The sequence below is a fragment of the Molothrus aeneus genome, chromosome 3 (assembly GCF_037042795.1).
Source record: "Molothrus aeneus isolate 106 chromosome 3, BPBGC_Maene_1.0, whole genome shotgun sequence".
NCBI lineage: Eukaryota > Metazoa > Chordata > Aves > Passeriformes > Icteridae > Molothrus > Molothrus aeneus.
This window is the reverse complement of record NC_089648.1, coordinates 45718740-45739426: the sequence shown is the minus strand read 5'-3', so window position 1 is coordinate 45739426 and position 20687 is coordinate 45718740. Positions and strand designations below refer to the sequence as shown.

The window sequence follows — 20687 nt, the reverse complement described above, 5'->3', positions numbered from 1 at the left end:
TGCAAAAGGCCAGACATTTTTAATGGTGCAGTTACAATGTGGGGAGTCACATTTGTGGTTTGTATTTCTACCCAAGCTTAGAGAGTAGCAGTGACTTGGAAAGTTTATTTACTGTGCCTCAGAATCTTCAGCTCTAACATATGACACTCAACGCTCTTGTGTGCTGAAGCATTCCAAACACTAAATACTATAAACTTTTGAAGAAGGCACCAGACATCTGCAAACTTTCTACTTGTGAATTATTAGTTCCAAGGCTGGGTTTTAAGGTTTGTCTTGTGCATATGTAAGCATATGTTGGCCACCTGAAAATTTACAGCCAAAGCGTTCCCCTACCCCATGTGAATTGTGCATAACAGACAACAAGATAAAAGGACTGTTGCAGAAGAGATCTAGGAAGTCCTTGGGAGTTTCAGAGACTGTTTTTGTAGTACAGGACTGGGGACCCTCTATTCCTGCTTCTTGTTGTACATATCCCATGAGCTCAGCTACACACATGTTTAGTACTTTGATGCACTTCCAGTAAGTCACACACATACACTTTTAGGGTTCTGGTCTATCCTTTCATGCAATGGTAAAAATAAAAGTAAAACCCTTTTTTGCAGCAGAAGAGGACTGACTAAGAATTAAGTAGATTATTAAAACCATAGCTGCATTGGTTCTAGAGTGGGTTAGGTAAAACAGAATCTGCACTAGAATTGGAGTCAAGGTTCCGTTTCCAGCTTTGCCTTTGACCTGAAATAAACAACATTTCTTTTTGTTGTGCCTCATATGAGTAGTGACACTGCATGGAAAACAAATGGAACTCTGCTCATGAAGTATCCAAGACCACTTGAATAACGTTAGCAATTTGGCAGTATTAATACAGTGACCTTTGCCAATAAAGCATTCTGAGATATGATCTTTATAAAATGCAAGTTATGGGTTCTCTTGCCTTCCATAAATTCAAAGACATCTAGAGGGAGTATTTCTGACAGGTGCTTTAGTGAAATACCTCTTAGAAACCCTAAGTGTATAATGGAATCTGCCAATTGACACTATGTTATCTGGAATGTACTAAACATTAAATTTTTCCCATTCTTCTTACCACCTTTTCTCTCCTCTCATTTTGCAGGGAAAAAAATATACACAATTTAAGATTTTCCTTAAGAGGCAGAAGATAGAGATGTCTTGTTCTCAATGAGGTGTAGCATTAATTTGATACAGTCATGTCATTGTTAGACTTTTAAAATGCAGTGACAAACCCATAACTGTGCACTGACATAATAATTTTGCACATGGTCTGTCGTGTAAAGGTTAATTTCTTTTGTGGATGAGGAAAGACAAAATTATGTCTTCCCTAAAACTGATGCTCAAGTACTGTGGTCTATTACTATGGTAGAAATTTTGGAAGGTCATGTGTTCTGTAAATACAGCTTTTATGGTAAAAACATATAATTGATTTTGAGAAAGGAAGCTACTCCTTCTTTTGCAGTGAGAAAAGCCCTGTTGACTGGTGACGAAGAAACAGACTGAACTACCTTTATAAAGTAATTTTCAATTACTGATTACATCAGTATATGAGGGATTTAACAACATGGATAATAAATAAAGTTAACTTTAACAAGAATAGGTACTTTAACCTAAGTAACACCTAAGTGTTTAATTTTTCTGACCTATGACTTTATTCCTACTGCCTTGTATTACAGCAGTAATTTGTCATATAAAATTTACTGCCATGAGAAGCCCATAATTTGTATATAGGTTTGTTTTGAAAGACATCAAACCTACCTCAACTATCCAAGTTTTCAGTCTCAGTTCACGCTTAATCTAGACCATTTAATACCACTGTGTATAAGAGAAGAAAAAAACCTATTTTTTGACAAGACATGTATCCATTAAAATATTAAAATTCTGCTGCTTTCACAGCTATTTTTTTTTTAACTAGAGTAAGAATAGACCTAAACTGAAAGTTTTCTTTGGCCTTAAGAAGGCTGTCACATATCAACACATATTAAAGCAAACACACTAGAGGTCTTCCCGTGAGGAAAACCAATGCTTGGTCGGTGTTTTGGGTGTAGAACCATGGTGAGCAAAATTCCCTGTGAAACACGCGGGGTGGGTTGGGTTCGGAGACACCCTAACACAGCTGGGGTCTGGGGCGACACCGTGCCTAACAGCAGCTAGAGCTGCACACAGGCAGCCACTGTTTTCCTGTACAACACACACGGGAGACACAGGTATAAAACAGGCGCCTTCACGGCGCAAACTGTGGCGTCTTACTTGCCCATGGCTGACACAGTGTTCGCTCACACCACAGGTTTGCACGGGCCACGGTGGTGCCGAGTCGTTTTGTGAGGCTCCAACTCCTAGAGGTAAGCTCTGAGCACTGCGGGGAGTCTCCTGAGAAGACACTATTGCCATAACAGGAGTTTTCATTGGCAGGACATCTGGCGAAAAAGCCTAAATATCGGTTCTACCTCTTCTCGGAGCTGGCCGCGGAGCAGGTCTGTCCGAACGCGGTCCCCGTGAGGGAAGCGCTGCTGGCGGCAGCCGTGGCCCAGCCAAAGCGCACAGGATTTTTAAGGAAGAGGAAATAACAGCCACATCTCGGCCACAACCGGGCTGCTCACCGCGGCAACAGGGCGACGAGACCTGTTTGCTCCCAAGGAGCCATTCCCAGGCCGGGCACGCCCCGGGGCAGGCGAGGGCGAAGCCACTCGAGGGCGCGCCCTCCGTGGGCGGGAAGGCCGCGGGGACTCCTCCTCCTCCTGCCCGGAGCATCGGCGTGCGATGGGGCTGGGAGCGAGCCGGGAGCCTTAGCCCCGCTCCGGCCGGGAGCCATGCCCGCGGCGAACGGCACGGGCACCTCCAGCCGCCCGGAGCCCGCGGCGCCCGAGCAGGAGGTGCCGGGCGAGCGGCCCCTCTTCAGCGCCGGCACCTACGAGCTGCTGGCGCTGCTGGTCGCCACCATCGGCATGCTGGGCTTGTGCAACAACTTGCTGGTGCTGGTGCTCTACTATAAGTTCAAGCGGCTCCGCACGCCCACCAACCTCTTCCTCGTCAACATCAGCCTCAGCGACCTGCTGGTGTCCGTCTTCGGCGTGAGCCTTACCTTTATGTCCTGCCTGAGGAGCCGCTGGGTGTGGGACGCCGCCGGCTGCGTCTGGGACGGCTTCAGCAGCAGCCTCTTCGGTGGGTGCTGGGGCCGCGGACGCCGCCTGTCCCTCCCTGTCCTGCTGGGTCCTTCCTCGGCCGCCTGTACCGGCGGTACCGCGCCCCGTCCCCGCGGCTTCCCAACCGCCCCAACCGCCCCATCCCTGCCGCTTCCCAACCGCCCCGTGCCTGTCGCTTGCCAACGGGCCCAACCGCTCCGTCCCTGCTTCCCAACCGCTCCCTGCCGGCCGCAGCCGCTCTATCCCCCCTGCCCCAGCCGCCGCATCCCGGCCGCTCCCGCGGGGCAGTCCGGCCCAGGGGGTTCAGTCGCCGCCCTGGCGAGGGAGTGGGGGGGTGGGGGGGTGGGGGGGGAGGGAGTTGGGGTTGGGTAGAGCCGGTGCTTTTTGGTAAAAAAAGAGCGACAGTGCTGGAGAAAACGACCCGAAGCAAAAAGAGAAATTATTTTTCCGAACTCCCCCCTTTGCCTGTGTAAGGTGTAATGGGACGTGTAGGGAAAAGGGCAGCAGCGCTGTTAGAAGAGGTCTCTAGTTGACCGAGTGACGCGCAGAATTCATGAGCATAAAGCACTGTGTTTTGGAGGAAGTGCTGCAGTCTGTGGACATGGAGCACGTATGACTCTGGATGTAGGGTCAGCAATGTTCTGCCTCCATGGAACAGGTGGAAAGCTGCTCCCCAGCAGCCTTCTCAGTGCTGCGACTTGTCTGTTTATAAAGATACGCAGTGTGTGGCAGTGCCTTGAATTTCCTTATCCATATGCGAAATTCGGGTACCATCTTTCAGTCATAATGGTGTCACAGTTGGGCTTTGGGAAACCACTGATTTCTGTGAAATGTTACCATTGCAGGAGGAGTTCTTACACTGTTTCCATTTTCAAAACCTATAAGCTCATTACTGCTTTCCTTCCTGAAATGAATACATACCCTTTGCATAAGTCTGCAGAAGAATAGGTTACAGTCCAGCTATGTACACGCAGCCTCTTAAAAGGAATATTGCTTTTTCTTTACCAGTAAAGGATGCTGCAAAAGAAGAGACTCGTGTTTCTAATGGTGAAAGTAAATGTTCGGCTAACCTGTAATGAAATCTAAAGCTCATCATGTTAGATACATCTTCTGGCAGAGATGTATAAGTTAGAGGTGGATCACAGTGCACTCACTGGACATATGTACCCTGAAATTGACTCTGAGATGATACATTAAAGTCTTGAATAAGCTTTGTAGCTTTCCTGCATACATTACGTTTGTTTCACATAGTTCTATGGTCAGCATTTTGTGGGCTACTGTGCGAAGGTTCATGATTGCTCATGCTTGATTTGACTCCTGCTGCATAGTGCAGCAAAAATTTTATGTATTGAAAGTTATGGTGGGTGCAGGATGTAGTTAATCATTTGTGCAGTGTTTGGTACCAGATAATTTCTGCAGTGCACAGATCTCAGATGTTTGTGTAGCTGTTGGGATCAGGAAAAGAACTAGAGCACCTTGCTGGCATGAAGTTGTCTCCATCACTCAGCCTGTTCAAATTCTTGAGAAACTCAAGAACTTGTCTGCTAAACAGATGCTGCCAGACAACTGAATTTTAATGTTACAGAGGGGATGTAAAGTACAGTTCTGTTCTTTGTCTCTTCTATATTATACTTATTATTTTTGATGGAGGCATTTTCCATATAGGTTCAAAAATGAGATATGTAGTAAGGGTAAGAAACCAGACTATAATAATCTTGTACCATCATCTGAAATAGTAAAAATAGAAACAATGAGGTATATAAATTGGCAAGGAAATTGCTTGATCACATGTGACTTTCAATTTCTGTTTATTTTGAGGTATGCTACATAATTTGTTGCTATAAATATATTTAGTGTTGATGCTTCCCTGCATCCCTCTATTTAAGAATTTTTTTCTTTTTCAAAAGAAATGTAGGCAAATTCATGGGCCTTGTCTAGAGAGCAGTCAAGTTAGAATCTATGGTTTGTAAAATTACATCTTCCTGTGGTGCTCATGCTATGTTCCTCCTCCAAAATGTGCTTCATTGGGAAGAATTTTTTAATTACTATTAATATTAGAAAAGTGTGTGTTTGTGTGCAGTTGCTCATATGGAAGTGGATAGTAAATTCACAGCTAAATGTTCAGGAATGATACTTTAGTTTACTTTTTTCAGCTGCCATGTAAACCAATAGAAAATATTTAACTTGGCTATCATAATTGAATATTCTGAATCATAATCTGATAAAGTGATGTCTGATTTTAACCTCCACAGTATAGTTTTCATATTCTTATCTAGAAATAGAAGGATTGTTCTTTCCTGCTTTTGAAGATAAGTGATTCCCCACCTGCATAGGAAAGCAGGGGCTTGTCAATGCTGAGGGAAAAAAAAATTATAAGTGATGCCCTGTAGGTAGCTTCCTACTCTGTCTGCCGTCTGGATTATTGCTACCATGGTTTCTATTTTCATTTTGTAATGTGTTTATGGAAAAACCAGTATTTTGAAGGTTTTTTGTTTGTTTGTTTCTGTTTGGTAATGTTTTGGTGTTGTTTGGGGTTAGATATTTTGGTTGGATTTTTTTCTTTGTTTTTCTTTTTTTTTGTTGTTTTTGTTTGGGAATTTTTGTTGGTGGTTTTTTCCTGGTTTTTATTTGGATGGAGGTTTTTTTTGTTTCTTTATTTTTTCCCCCGGTAGTGGCGAAGATTAAAGATTTCATTCAGTAGTCAACCAGGTTTTGCAGTTATAAATCTACTTCTCTTGTATGCAACAGCCCAAGCCACCTATTATCTTGAGGTGATGGTGGTAGGGAAAGTAATGTAATGTCTTACTTGTGTATTACTTACAAGTGCTTCTGAAAGTATAGCACTCTCCCCAAGAACTTTTGGAAATGTGCAGTACATTTGTTGATCAGAAGACATACAAAATTGACAGCTTTCAAAAGTGAAATTCGCATTAACTAAGAAGAGTACTTACAGATGCACAGTGTTAATTGCTCATGAAGCCACAATGACATAATAAAGATGTTTTTGGAATAAAGTGGGGGTAGCTCTGATACCATGGATATGGAGTCTATGAAACCATAACAAATCACGTGAGGTTACTCTAGTGGTGTGGCTATGTCCTGGGGTTGGACCCAGTCTGGCTGAAATTTAGGTGAGATGACCAAAACCTCATTATTTACAGCTTTGTGATTTCATTCTTGGGTATGAACTTGGACATGGCTATGTGAACTTTCTGTGCCAGCCCTTCAGGCCTGAAGGCTGTTCAGTCTTACTTTCAATCCTTATGCATCTTTTTTAATCAGAAGAACAGCCCCTAAGACCCAATACGTGCTTTAAGTTGTTCTCTGCATGTGTTGACTTATAAATGAGAGGTTTCCCTGGTAGTAAACAAATTTGGGACAAATTATTAAATCTGCTTTTGTATTTTTAATGAGATTTTCACTTTAAATTCAGAGCTAATTCTCAACAAATTTTAAAAATCAGATTCTTCCTAATTTCTGTAGTTAATCAGGAATCACATCGAAAATCATGATTCAGCAACTTTATTTTAAATTTTCAGGTGTTGGTACAATCTGGTACAAATATGAGGTGTTTTCCTCATATTGTTTTGAAAGCCAAGGTCAAGATATTTCTGTGTTCCTCTTAAGGATTTCAATATGATTAAATACATAGGTGGCATTTGTGCTTAAAATAAACTGGTAGCATCTATATTTTCAGAAGCCTTCATTACAGAATAATGGCAACTCCTTTCCCCAGGTATAAGGGCACTCTCTACGCTTCTAATAATTTTGCATTGAAGAATTGAGCATTTTCTTTTTAAGAGTGCTTCTCATTTTGCCAGCCAGTTGGAGGCGTGGTGAGATCTGGAACTTAGACACTGTAAGCAGATGTTCACAGTCTGAAACTTTTAAGTTGAGAAGATGGCAGCATAACTACAGATTGTCTGTCTAGGAATAAATGGCTGTTTTTTGTGTTCCTCACAATTGTCTGTATTATTGTAACTTTCTCTTGAGACAAGCCCATGTCTTGACAAGCAGATGTCTTTCAACATCTGCTCTTGAGTTGCATTGCACAGCTCAGAGCCTGATACTTGTGCTACTGCCTATGTTTTCTGTGACTTGAAAGATTTTCTTTGAGCCTTTAGAAGGTGCAGAGACCTGCTTGCTACAGTGTAAAACTGATCATTTTGACTACTGAACATCTCTTCTCATCACACAAATAACAGTCCCTATTTTCTTTTACTGATGAGAGTCTGAAGTCAAGATAGAGTGTAGCTACATGTCTTCATAGCAGAGGCCCAAAGAAGTGTTTTATTTTTTTCTCTACTACAAAGCCATTCCTAGCACCTCTTATATTAGTGTAGGGAAAACGACATAAATGATTACCTGACAAGTCTTAGTCTAAGCTTTCCTGACGCAGTTGTCTGTTTTAGACGCTAATCCTCATTTAATTTTGTTTCACTGAGTTCCAGTGTTTATTTTGGTACAGGTGGTGTATCCTGGTGTGATATGATAGCTGCACATCAATTAAGTGATGTATTTGTACCATGAGGGTCACCTTTCTATGGAGGTGTGCAGTTAGCTCTGTGCTGGCCCTACTGCATCTGCCACCCTCTCTTTATGTAAAATGCTTCTAACTGTTTCCCTGTCTGTAGTCAACAGACTACAAGCCATAAGTAGTAGAGATCTGTGTAATCTCTTTATCTATTTAGTGCCACAACTCATATCTGGGAGGTGTACTATCACTGAAGGCATAGCTTTTTGGTTATGATTTCTAGAGAAGACACCTGACATTTAACATACCCAAAAGTCTTGGTTAGCAGACATAGATAATTTCTTTCCTCAGATAAGAGGTTAGTTGTGAAATACAGGGTCAGGATGTCATGATCTTTGTGTATATCTGCTGGGTTCTCACAGATATTTTTAAGGGGTTTTTTTGAATGACAGTGGCTGTCAGAACTTGATGTGCACAAGATAAATTTGTGTACTGCTCACCCCCAGGCAGTGGGTGTCTGCTTTAATACCTTCTGTACATTGAAATAGGCCCTGAGGGTTTTGAGGTAAGCTACTCTTGTCATGTGGAGCATACACACATAACCCCTCAAGCATAAATAACTTCAGCTAAAAGTAATGGTAGCTAAACCATTGGCCAGTACTGGTGTTCTAACACCTTTTAAGTTGTGCAGTGGAAGAAAGGAGTGGAAAAACATGTTGATAACAGGAATGGTCTTGAGGAATAGGCACCAAAACTCTTTATCTGAGGCAGTCTTTTGACAGAAGATTGCATAGTCAGGCTGTACTCTAGGGTAGGCTTTGTATCATTAAACCTTCTTTGCAATTGAAAGGCTACTGTTACTGAAATGTGATTAGAGACCTCTGTCTTTCCTAACTGCAAGCTGGTTTTGTAAAGGTAAAATAAACACTGCCAGCTTTTAATGTCAAATTATTTTAAAGTATTATGTCCCTTCTGGACAAATTACCACTGGTATGCAGCAGCTACCAGCAGCTATCTGCATACCACTGGTATGCAGATCTCAATGAGCTACCAAATCAATGTTGATATCTGGGTGAACACTCCATTCCAGTAATGTGAACTAGAGGATGGGAAAAACTGTAAGAATTTTACAGACTGTACTCTCCTGTGAAAAGCTAATGTGTCTACAGCTGAGGTTCTTTTATTTGTTTGTTTCAAGGCAAGCCGATACCATCCTACCCACACCCACCAAATACTGAAGTAGGGATTATTTGCTTGGGAGTGTCCTGTGAGGCTTCAGTTACAGCCTGTTCATCTAAGGCTCTTCCCTGCACAGTGACAGTGATGTCCTGTGCCACTCTCTTGCATTACCCATGTGTGTTATATGCACTGATTTAATCTCACTAAAAGCATTTTCAATTGTTACTCAGCAGATAGTTTTAGGATCATGTGTTACAAATAGCTGGAGGCTCAATCAGCATGCTTTCAGCTTTTTCCCCCCGAGTAAGTTAATCACTTGGAATATTGAATCTGGAGGTGATTTATTTCACCATAATTTTGTAGGACAGCTACATATAAAATATATTTGAAGCATGTTATGTCTAAGAGAAGTGATTTTTCACCTCCCTAGAGTTGAATGCAGATGTTAAAATTACTTGTAAAATTAGAAGTGATAAATAGCTGGTGCCTAAATCTTATTGCAATGCCTAATTGCTGAATTCAGATAGACTGGTTATATATTTTGTAGTACAAAACTAGAGAGTGCAATAATAATTTTTCTTGCCATGGACAGGAAGTTGCTTCTGCTCAATTGCTGCTCTCTGGCTTTTCAGATGTGAAAAGAGGTGAAGAGGGATTGCAGAAGGATGGCTTTCTTCTGTGATTAGGTATGCAAAGTAGTCATTCAGCACTTGAATGTAGGGAAAGGATTAAGTGATATAGAAAATAATATGCCCTTTTGTTGTAGTTGAGATGGAGACAATACAAAGCAGCACGCTCCATTTTCAGAAGGCTTCAAACTGCTTTTATTATAGCATGCATGCTTTTTATACATTCTTACAAAATTCATAACTTTACACTTTACTCATTGGTCATGAAGGAAAAGCAAAGTGCTTATTGGAATAAGCTGTTGCAGGTTTCTCTTATTTATCCTTCTTTCTTTCTTGGTTTCTATGTCAAAAACCTTGGTAGGAAATTCTTTTATCAAACTTCTCTCTGGCTCACAGAAGTTGCTGTAAAACCTCTTCCACACTCTTTGACAGAAGCCACAGTCTGTCTCAGAAATGGATCTTATTTGCTACATTATGCTGCAGTTGCTCTGTAGAGATGCTCAGACTTTGGGAATATTTGATATCACCGCTGACCAAATTATAGGCCATACTCGGGGCAGGGCCTCAATATGAAAATAAAGTGTATCTTGCATGGAGAGGGCAGAAGCTGTTGTGACTCTTCAAACTCATTGAAAGTAACACTTCAGTTCTGAAGGCACTGCAATATTTTTCTTCTAATTAAGGATTATAAAGTCAGGATATACACATTGTGTGGTATAACGCAGTACAGCTTAGCTGTGTTTTACAGTCTTCTCTGTGATGACCTACACTATGCAGATTGAAGTATTTAATGATGTATCCAGAACTGACTCCTGAAAAAACCCAGAATATGGAAGAGATAATTAGCACATATGGTACATAATAAGATCTACACTAAATGCAGTATATCAGTGGGGAAACAATGCAAAATAGCAAAAATGAGAATTTTCTTCATAAGCATCCAAATAACAAGAAGTAGCTTGTCACTGCTCCCTGATTGTGTATGGCTGGCTGCTGGAGAAGAAGAGGAGTTGCAACATAGGAATTGCAAACTAATGGCTTAAACAAGAAGACACTTCAGTTTTGCTACATTTATCTGCAGCTTCAATGGGAATGACTCCATTTGTGCTAGAGTAATTGCCCAGGCTTAAATCAGAGCTAAAACTAGCAGCAGTTCCTAAACACAAAGTGTTTATGTTTATAATCAGCACATACAGATAGGGGTATTGTCTGAGATGAAAATCTGTATATCAGACATGCAGTCACTGTAAACACTGGGCAGTAGAGTCTTTCTGAAGGAATTAGAAAGAGTGAATTGCTAGTAAAGTAAATCAATTCTCAGAATCTTGGGTCTTAGCCTTGAATCAAAATATGTAGATCTCCAGTACCTCGAGAAGCAAAACAAAATTTGTTTCAGATAAAAGGTAGAAATGGTAGAATTGGTTTGAAATGTGTATTTTTGCTAAGGGGGGCTAATAGCCAAACAATAACCATAATGGCTTTCTGTAACAGATTTACTTTTTTAATCAGCACACATTTCATCATATCAAAATATGCAACTCAGGATGAAATGTAATAATTTCCAGAAAAGCTCCTGTAGAGGAGTGGGGGCAGGGAGGGAAGTAAAATTCAGAGCTTTCCTCTGCACTAGACTACAGAAATGAATGAAACATAGAAAATGCAGCTATAAGCACACATAAATGATATATATCTTGTGCTGTGACCTGCATTTCCTGCCTCAGTGTCTGCGTGCTGCCAGGCGCTCCTTGAATACCAACAGAACAGGGATTTGTATTTTGGTGCATACTATCCAACAGGCTGTCCAAGGTCCCATTTACAGTTCAGGGAGGAAAATTCAAGTATGTTCCTAATCTTTGGGTAAGAGAAATGGAAGGGAACCTGTTGCCTTAACTTGTGTTCAAGAAGTAGACTGCATTTGATTGAATAAAGCACTTACCTTAGCCAGTGTAAGTGTAGAATAGTACCTATAAAATCCTGCAGTTATTTTTTAATGCCTACTAATATTTTGCTTAGGTACACATTGTCTAATGTATTTTCAGCATGTTAGGTCACCAAAAAAGGCATGAGGGACTTTTCAACTTCATTTTAAAAAAACCCAAAAAACCCACCCACAAACCCAACCTTAGGTCTTTGGAAACCTTTTCACCCACATTTGCTAGTCCAATTTCAAGCTATGAAAGTGAAATTCTACAGCAATGATTTATACAAGGAAAAAAACCCTACAAAACTAAATGGGAAAGGTTACTTCATTGCCAACAATGTCTACATCTTTTCATGATGAAGGTTTAAAGATAACTAGAAAAAACATATTAAAAATGGTTTCATTTTAAAGAGATATATGAAACAGTGTGGCACATTTTCTTTTAGACTGGGAAATTCCCTTAATCAAGAAAACTTTCTAACTCACCTCTTATAAAAAGGGAATCTTTTAATAACTACAGCATAAAATAATATTTTTTAGAATCCTAAAGGATATTCTACTGTGAGATACTTGGTTAATAATAAACTGCTTTTGCTGTTAAATACCTTTACAGAGAGTCTATGTGTTGCTCTAGATTTTGTTATTCTCAGTTGCCTTCCTAAAATCCATGTTGCTGGTCCTTCTGTGCTGTTGTTAATTTATCTTCAATAAATGTTTATTCTTTTTCAAAGTGAGATCAGGTTCCTGTTGAGTATAAAATGGTTGTTCTCTCTTTGGTAGTGAAATCTGCACAATTAACCTTCTTAGAGCTTATGGCACATATGAATGTACTTGGAGAAATGAAGTGCTGTGCATATGCATGAAAAAATAGTTGTGCTTTGTATTAGATAAAATCTATACAGATTTAGACACAGATATCTGTATAATCTCACAGAATGCTGTGAAATACACCCTTTTGTTGTTTAAGAGCCTATGTTTATGAACTTCATGACTGAATCATAACAGATTTCAGGTGTTTGGCAGTTGCCTGATGGGCAATTTGGTTTTTGATCATCAAGTGTTACAGACCATTGAAATAGAAATCGTTATATTCTTATCAAGACAGAAATGCCTTAGCTTCATGAAATTTTAAAAATGTCTGGATGGGATAGTACTGGGAGCTGAAGATAATGTGTGATTTCTGTCATAACATGTTAATAATTGTGTACTGGGTTTGAGGTGGACAGAAAAGGAAGAGAGTGCATAAATAAACAAGGACTGATACTTTTATGAAAGCAGCAAAATATGAAAGGACACTCAAAATAACTGAATGTCTTTCAGATGGGACACCTTCAGCAATGCAATGCTTTGCCTTCCTGGTTCTTCTTGGAATGCAAAGTCTTCCAGGATATCTTGAAATAAATTGGAATTATTCTAGTCATTTTATTCACATTAAAGGTGCACATCTCTGCTTTCAGTTGCTGAAGGCTTTCTTTTATTTCAGTCTCAACTCTCAGTTCACTAAGTTTCTAAGAGATTTTTTTCTTACTGATTATCTCAGTTTTATATGGTAGCTTTTTCTTTTAAAAACCCTAAACAGCCAAAGGAAACCACAAACCCCAAAGGAACAAATAACAACTGCCAGCAGGAAAAACCCCAAACCTTGGACCATGATACCTCACTGAATGAAGTAATGTTTAGGAAGAGGTATTGGCTTGTGATGGTGTTCGCAGGGGTCTTAGGATGAGGGAAGAGACGAGAATGTTGACTCCATGTTTCAGAAGGCTTGATTTATTATTTTATGATATATATTGTATTAAAACTATACTAAAAGAATAGAAGAAAGGATTTCATCAGAAGGCTAGCTAAGAATAGAAAAAGAATGATAACAAAGACTTGTGACTGACCGAGACAGTCCAGACAGCTGGATTGTGATTGGCCATTAATTAGAAACAATCACAGATCCACCTGTTGCATTCCACAGCAGCAGATAACCATTGTTTACATTTTGTTCTTGAGGCATCTCAGCTTCTCAGGAGAAAAAATCCTAAGGAATGGATTTTTCAGAAAATATCATGGCTACATTGGCTTAGTCTCTTTTTCCCTTGTCCCACTTCTTAGCCATTGTACATCCTAGATCAGATGTCAGCATCCTACTCTGAGTATTTTGAAGTTGGTGATTCTGTTTGCCTTAGTAGTTAGTGAGTAATGTACAAAAAGTCTTATTGGTGTTAGATTCATAATGTGAGCTAGGTAATTTTGAGTTAACCTTCTGGCAATGGAAACATTTATCAAGAAGAGTGCAGTCCTGTTTACAGTATTTGTGAATAATTTAATTGAGTTTCTTTATTTTTTTTACAGGAATTGTTTCCATTATGACTCTCACTGCTCTTGCTTATGAGCGCTACATTCGGGTGGTCCATGCAAAGGTGATTGACTTCTCCTGGTCTTGGCGGGCTATCACGTACATCTGGCTGTACTCACTGGCCTGGACTGGAGCCCCTCTTTTGGGCTGGAACAGATACACACTGGAAATTCATGGCTTAGGTTGCTCAGTGGACTGGAAGTCAAAAGACCCCAATGATACCTCCTTTGTGCTCCTTTTTTTCCTTGGCTGTCTAGTAGCACCTGTTGGGATCATGGCCTATTGCTATGGCCATATTCTGCATGCAGTAAGAATGGTAAGTTAGTTAAAGTAAGACTTCCCTTAATGCAATATTGTCAGTGAAAAATGTTGAAGCTGTATATGAAGGTTGCATCCAAGCCAAATTTGCACTCTCACTTCCCTTTTAAACTTTTGAAAATTTGATGTTCATCTATGTCAGGTACCACTAGATAGGTTGTAGGATTGGGAGAGAACCAGCCTAGAGCTACTGAGGTCTGTTTGTTGTGGGGTTTTACTGGGAGGAAGTAGGGAAGGGCTAATGCTTACTAATCCACATCAGATCCTCACCTGAAAATTCAATACAAATCCTTAGTATGAGAAAGTGTTAATGATTCATATTCTGTAGATAGTTAGTCTGGACCCACTCAAGTTTATGGTCAACAGTATTGGCAGAATAGATAATTTGTGGAGTATGTTCATGTCCCATCTTTTCCGTATTTTATGACTCCGATAACATGGGAACCTGCTGCCTCGTATTCTGCTTTAGAGATTTCATGATTGTAGGGTGACATACTATGTGGCAAAGCAGTACAGAGAAATCTGTTTATGATTTTTTTTTTCTCTAAGGATTTTTTCCATCAATCTACAGGACTGTCTAAGTAGTCAGACAAAGGACCACCAATATAAACTGAATTTGCTTATGCAATAGCTGAGGGCAAGTTATTTTTCTAAAGTACTTATAACTGCAGCATGCTTTGTGACATCTCTGCATTTGTTGTCTTTTAGTAAATTAGCTATTCTATTTTTTCTCAGCTTGTATTTTTACACTTAATGTAGGGAATAAAATCTGAGAAACATGATGTAAGCTTCCAGAAGAATTGTGGTTTAAAAGATAAGGTGTATCGTGTCTGTGCCTTAAACTAAGAGAGTGGGTCAGTTACTTATAAATAAATGTAGAACTATTCAGGTTCAAGTAAAACATAAGGCTATTTTGTTTTGCTATTTTTTTCTCTCTACAGCTTCGCTGTGTAGAAGATTTCCAGACAGTTCAAGTGATCAAACTTCTAAGATATGAAAAGAAGGTGGCTAAAATGTGTTTCCTGATGATTTCCACGTTCCTTATTTGTTGGATGCCCTATGCAGTGGTCTCCCTCTTGATAACATATGGCTACAGCAACCTTGTAACTCCAACAGTAGCTATCATCCCATCTTTCTTTGCCAAGTCAAGCACTGCTTATAATCCAGTTATTTATATCTTCATGAGTAGAAAGGTAGGTACATTAAAGGTTTTCTTGTTCGAATTACTAGTAGCTAGTAATACTAGTTAGAATTACACTTGTGAAGTGTAGGTCTGATTTACTTTAATCTGAAAAAATTTTTAAAAATTTCAACAGCTAGAATAAATGGTAACAATCTAGAAGAACTAAAATCCCTGATGGTGCTTAAATACCACCAGATCATAAATCTAATTTGTTTTGCTAATTCACACATCTAAATCACAAAAGGGACAGGAAAGAGTGTCAGAATGTCTAGTTTTGAGAATTTACCTGTGAAATGGATTGCTAGTAGAAGACCTCATCTGAATCACTCCCTTACCACAGTAGAATTCCATCAGAGGAAGTTTATAATACTCAGTGTTTATTTTTTAGGAATAAAAAAACTTGTCTCTGACTTCTGTGTTATAGCAGCACAAGGACTGATACTGGAAGTGTACCATGCACATTGTAAACTTCTGAAATCAAGATTGTATAAAGGTGTCTGGAGTTCAGTAGAATCACTTACAAAGGGTAAAAAACCATGAGTGATTGCTGGAGGGGTTTTGCTGAGTTATCCTTCCCTTTAAACCCATTATAGAGGTGAAATTTTCTGTGATTTCCTACACTGGCTTGCAGTTGCTGGGCAGCAGCCTGGGCCAGCCAGCTGCCTGTAGGGACAAGGAGGCCAAGCCAGTGCGTCTGATCAGCCGCGAGGGCAGCCAAGCAAAGGCTGAGAGCAGCTCAGGTCAGGACCCAGGGCAAGGGGCAGCTTAAATGCTTTCCTGAGTAAAAGAAGGAGGCCTCCAATGTGGCCTCCAATCTTGTTCTTCCCCCACAGCTCATTTCACAGCAGGCTGATCCACAGTTACACAGCTGCACAGTATCAGAGTTATCCTGGATATGGGAAGCTAACAACAGTCACGTTCAGAAAGGCTTTTTCAACAGAGTGACTTTTTAAATACACTGGCACTGACTCTGTACCTAGTTGTCAGGCTGAGTATCTCTTCTGACAAACATTTTGTGGGTTCTGATACCCAGCAGCAAATTGAACTTGTACCAGGCATAATGCCAGTAAAGACACAGGCAGGATATGTGTCAATCATCTGAACGTGTTTATTGGAGATGCATTGTGAAGTTTTTTTCTCTTGCCTCTAATTCCAGATTAGAACCAAAATCATAGTATTTTTGCTTAACGTTTTTTGATTATTTTACCCTCAGAAGGAATCGTGAAAGAAGTTCTCTATAATAACCTTCCTTTTTCTGAACTTGTTCTAACATGCTTGTACTTTCTAACTTCTCTGCTACTCTGAGGTAGACCATTACCTCTGAAGTTTTCAAGGCTTCCACATGACCATTCTTTCTCTGAGATGATCCTTCTATGAGAGCTTGTAATTAGCTACGATCCTTTCCCAACAGGACAGACATATTGCCTTCTTTGTGTCAGAGTAGGGTTAATTTTCCACAGCAAAACCTTGTTCTAGCGTGGCATGTCAGATTGCTTCTTGCATGATATCTGGGAAAACAGAGGCACTGGCCGTGCAGGATAATACTGAGTAATCCTTAACACAGCTAAATGGAAGGCTGTTAAAAGAGATGTCCTACCTCCTTTTCAGAGAAAATGTGCATTATTTCCCACCTGCTCCCGGATGTTTGTTGTGTTTGGGATTTTTATTGTTTTTGTTTTGGGGTTTTTTTGGTATTTTGTTTGTTGATTGAAGTCTTCTTCATACATTCCAGGCAATTCTTGTTACAGGTTATTAAACAAAGGGGAAGTTGCCCTCTGGTTGCTTATAGAACCAGGGTTCTTCCCCAAAGGATCATGCTTTAAATGTGTGCAGACATGGAGCTACTGAGTGAATGCATCTTTAATTCTCATACCTGGATCTTTGTTTTGTTGAAGGGGAGACCATAATTAGAGAATTAATACGGTGTTACTAGTCAAATTTCCATTCTGTGTGCTGGTGTGAGCTTTCACTGAATATCTCACATTATTTAGGCACACAGTAGAACAGACTTCCTGTGTCACAGGTAGCTGCTGGTTATCTGAAAAATTTCTGTTCCAGCAATATTCAATGGGAACATTTGACTCCTGTGTTACTAACCATTGAAATTTCATTTTACATCTGTGACATTAAATACTTTTGTTAAAATTCCAGACCCTGGAGTTACTTAAAGGGAAGAAAAAGTCCCTTTGTATCCCCTTCCTCCCCTTGTTCCTTCCCTCTGTATCCTCCTGTGAAGTGTTTGTGAGAATATTCTTTCCCTGCTGGATTTAATGTGTGATTTTTGAATATGGAAACAAAACCTATAGCACACTTTGGAGCCTAGTCCTCTTGTCTTTTGCTTGTAGCTGGTAAAATATTCAGCTGCATTTCAGTGCCCTCTGTTGGCTCAGTGATCTTATTCAGATGTAGAGAAAAAAAGTACCCACTACAAAGGCAGCATGTTTTGTTACTGAAACTAACTCAGAAGATATGCAGAAGTCTCTTATTTTGAGTCTTTTACTGTAATGTGTCCTTCACTTCCTTGTAGATAGTGAATGCTTAGGAAGGTGAACACAATTCTATTTATTCTCTCTTGTAGTTTCGACGCTGCCTTTTGCAACTCCTGTGCTTCCGCCTGATGAGATTCCAGAGGACAATGAAAGAGACACCAGCAACAGGGAGTGACAAACCAATACGACCCATAGTTATGTCTCAGAAGGCAGGGGACAGGCCAAAGAAGAAAGTGACTTTCAGCTCTTCCTCTGTCATTTTTATAATCACCAGTGATGACACCGAGCAAATAGATGACAGCAGTAAACACAGTGAGACAAAAGTAAATGTCATCCAAGTAAAGCCATTGCAGGGATGAGCTGAAGAGACATGGGAATGAGATGGATTTCAGCCACTAGACAGTTGAGGCTGGAGACTGGTTTCAGGGGCAGTGTCTGTGGGCTGCCAAAGGAAACCACATTCTTAAGCTGTGAAATACTGAAGGGATTCATCATCTCAAGATCTCCGAGTAGTTCACTTTTGGTCACAGTACGGAAATCTCTGCTAAAATTGTTGATGTATGTCATTACTTTGAATTTTCTTAAAGCATATTTTATGATTGCCATTCAGAACTTTTGGTATTTTAATGTTTTCTGAATATTGGGCCTTCAGTGAATAATTAAATGGATCTTATTTATATAATTTTGTTCTCAGTGAAATATTTTTTTCCCCACCAACTAGGACATGATCTGGTATTGTAGCTTGTTGGATACAGCTTGAAGGGAAGTACTATGACCTGAGAAAACTATAGTATTTCAGTATTTCAGTTGGCCTTTCTAAAGATCAAGTAGAGAGTTTGTAAAGAAAAATTACCCACTGTTCATATTTATGAAAGTAAAATTTGAGTAATTAACAATAATAGTGTGTGATTCTTTATTAGTTGATGTACAACATATTTACCACACTGACAATCATGTAACAATATATGAAAATGGAATACTAGAAGTTTTGGTAAATTTCTTATCTTAGGTACTCTGTTTGAAGTGCAGTGAAATGAGCTGAAACTTCATGAAATGACTTTCTTTGAAATAGTGAGATTTCACTTCCTTTCATGAAAAGAAGTGAAACAAGAAATAAATGAATGAAGTTAAGGGAGAAGACAAAGAAAGGAAATAATAGGAAGTGAAATGAAATTGAAATAGAATGAAAATTCCTAGGAGAAATTAAATTTTTGAAATGGAATGGAATGAAGTACAGTGAAATTAACCAAAACTTCATGAAGTAATACTCACTGAAATGATGAGATTTCATTTCCTTTTGTGAAATGAAGAAATTTCATCACAGCAGGGTACTGAGATTGATCACTCTACACTTTTGGAATCTGGGCCAGCCACAGAGATGGGGATCACAGCAGCAGTGACAAGTTGCCATTAGGGTTTGGGTTAGGGTTCAGAGAGCAGCAGAGCGTACAGCTCCAGGAAAACTGGGGCTGGAAAAGGCATGCCAAGGCAATGCTGACAGGGCACCAACTTTGCTGCTCCTACATCTTTCTAATCTGGACCTCCCATGGTGATCAGAACCTCAGCCCCAGTGACAAGATGCCATTATGCCTAGAGTTGGGGTCAAGAGAGAAAAAGGACCTAGAGTTCCAGGGACACTGGGGCTGGAAAATGCATAACAAGATAATTATAGTGGGGGCACAACATTTCTGCCCTCACACCTTGCAGATTAGGGCCATAAATGGGGATGGGCATCTCAGCTACAGCCCCAAGATTGCTAAAAGGTTAGTGTGAAAAAAAAGAAATTCTGAAATGAAGTGAAAACAACAGAACGGAATGGAATGGAATGACTGAAACTTTGTGAAATGACACTCCTTGAAATTGTGAGATTTCATTTCCTTTCATGAAATGAAGAATTTTTATTAAGAGATTAGAAAGTGTGGAGCTGGCAATGTGGGCACCCTACCGTGATGCCCTTGCAATGCCTTTTTGAGTGTCAGTGTCCCTGGAGCTGTAGGCTGAATTAGCAACTCAAAACTACGTTTCTTGAACTGTTGGCAGTAACTTTCTTGTAGCTTGTCACTGGCTTTGTAAGTGTGGCTCTGTGAAGTTAGTGTGCTGCAGTCCTATTTGCTCATCTTTTAAATATAACTATTTCTTGTACTTACTGCAGCACTGCTTCAAAAATCACACCCTGCTACAGAATTTAAGTGTTGTAACTCAGTCTTTGAGTAGCATCAGGTTATTCACAGTTTCATCATCTTTTTAAAAAAATAAAAATCCATCTTTGGTCTATTCTGCTGTTGTCACAACAGGAAAATTTATTACAGTGTGGATAGAAAGACTGATGCTGGACCTTTCTCTCCCATTACAGGCAAAGCATGATCAAAATTAGCATTTGAACAATTGGTTGTTCATTGAGTAACAGAACTGGAGACTTAGATATAGGAGAAGGAGAAAGTGGGAAGGACAAAAGGATAAGAAGGGATAAGCAGGGTATATAATTAATGAAGATTTTAAATAAACTAGTTGGTAAGAGCATTCATGATCCTGTCATGCAAAGGGAAATTACAGGTGTGGTGAGTACCACGATAACCTCGGAACCAAATAATTTCTCTTACAGATGTTTTGTTGATTTTGTGCATTAATAGAAAAATACATATAATGATTTAGCTAAAATACCATTTTTAATCTGCAAATGCAGAAGCCTCAGTTTACTTGTTTTCTCCCAGCACCTTGTGTGTCAGGACTGCTGGGAGAAATTTCAGCATCTCCTTCACGCTGGGGAAGGGATCCCCTCTCGCCCTGTGCTTTGAGGCTGTCATGAATCCTGAAGTGGTGCCCACTGACTTACCTGGGGCTTCTGCTGCTGTGCTGGATCCCATGGAGGCAAGAAACTGTTGGATGGCAACAAATCTGCTCCACAACCATGTGACCTTCCTCCTTTTTCAGCTCCTAGAAGAAACTAGATTTGTGCTGAATGTATCTGACTTCATGCAGAAGAGTTGGGCCTTATACT

At 39.9% G+C, this 20687-nt stretch overlaps 1 protein-coding gene across 1 annotated transcript; it reads left to right on the top strand.

The window, feature by feature from the left end:
- The first annotated feature begins 2781 nt into the window (after positions 1-2781).
- On the top strand, positions 2782-18588 carry OPN3 (opsin 3). The gene is made up of 4 exons (XM_066545675.1): positions 2782-3171; positions 13696-14015; positions 14959-15210; positions 17779-18588. The coding sequence occupies exons 1-4, from the start codon at positions 2820-2822 to the stop codon at positions 18046-18048; spliced, it is 1194 nt and encodes a 397-aa protein (XP_066401772.1). The 5' UTR covers positions 2782-2819; the 3' UTR covers positions 18049-18588.
- Positions 18589-20687: the final 2099 nt, after the last annotated feature.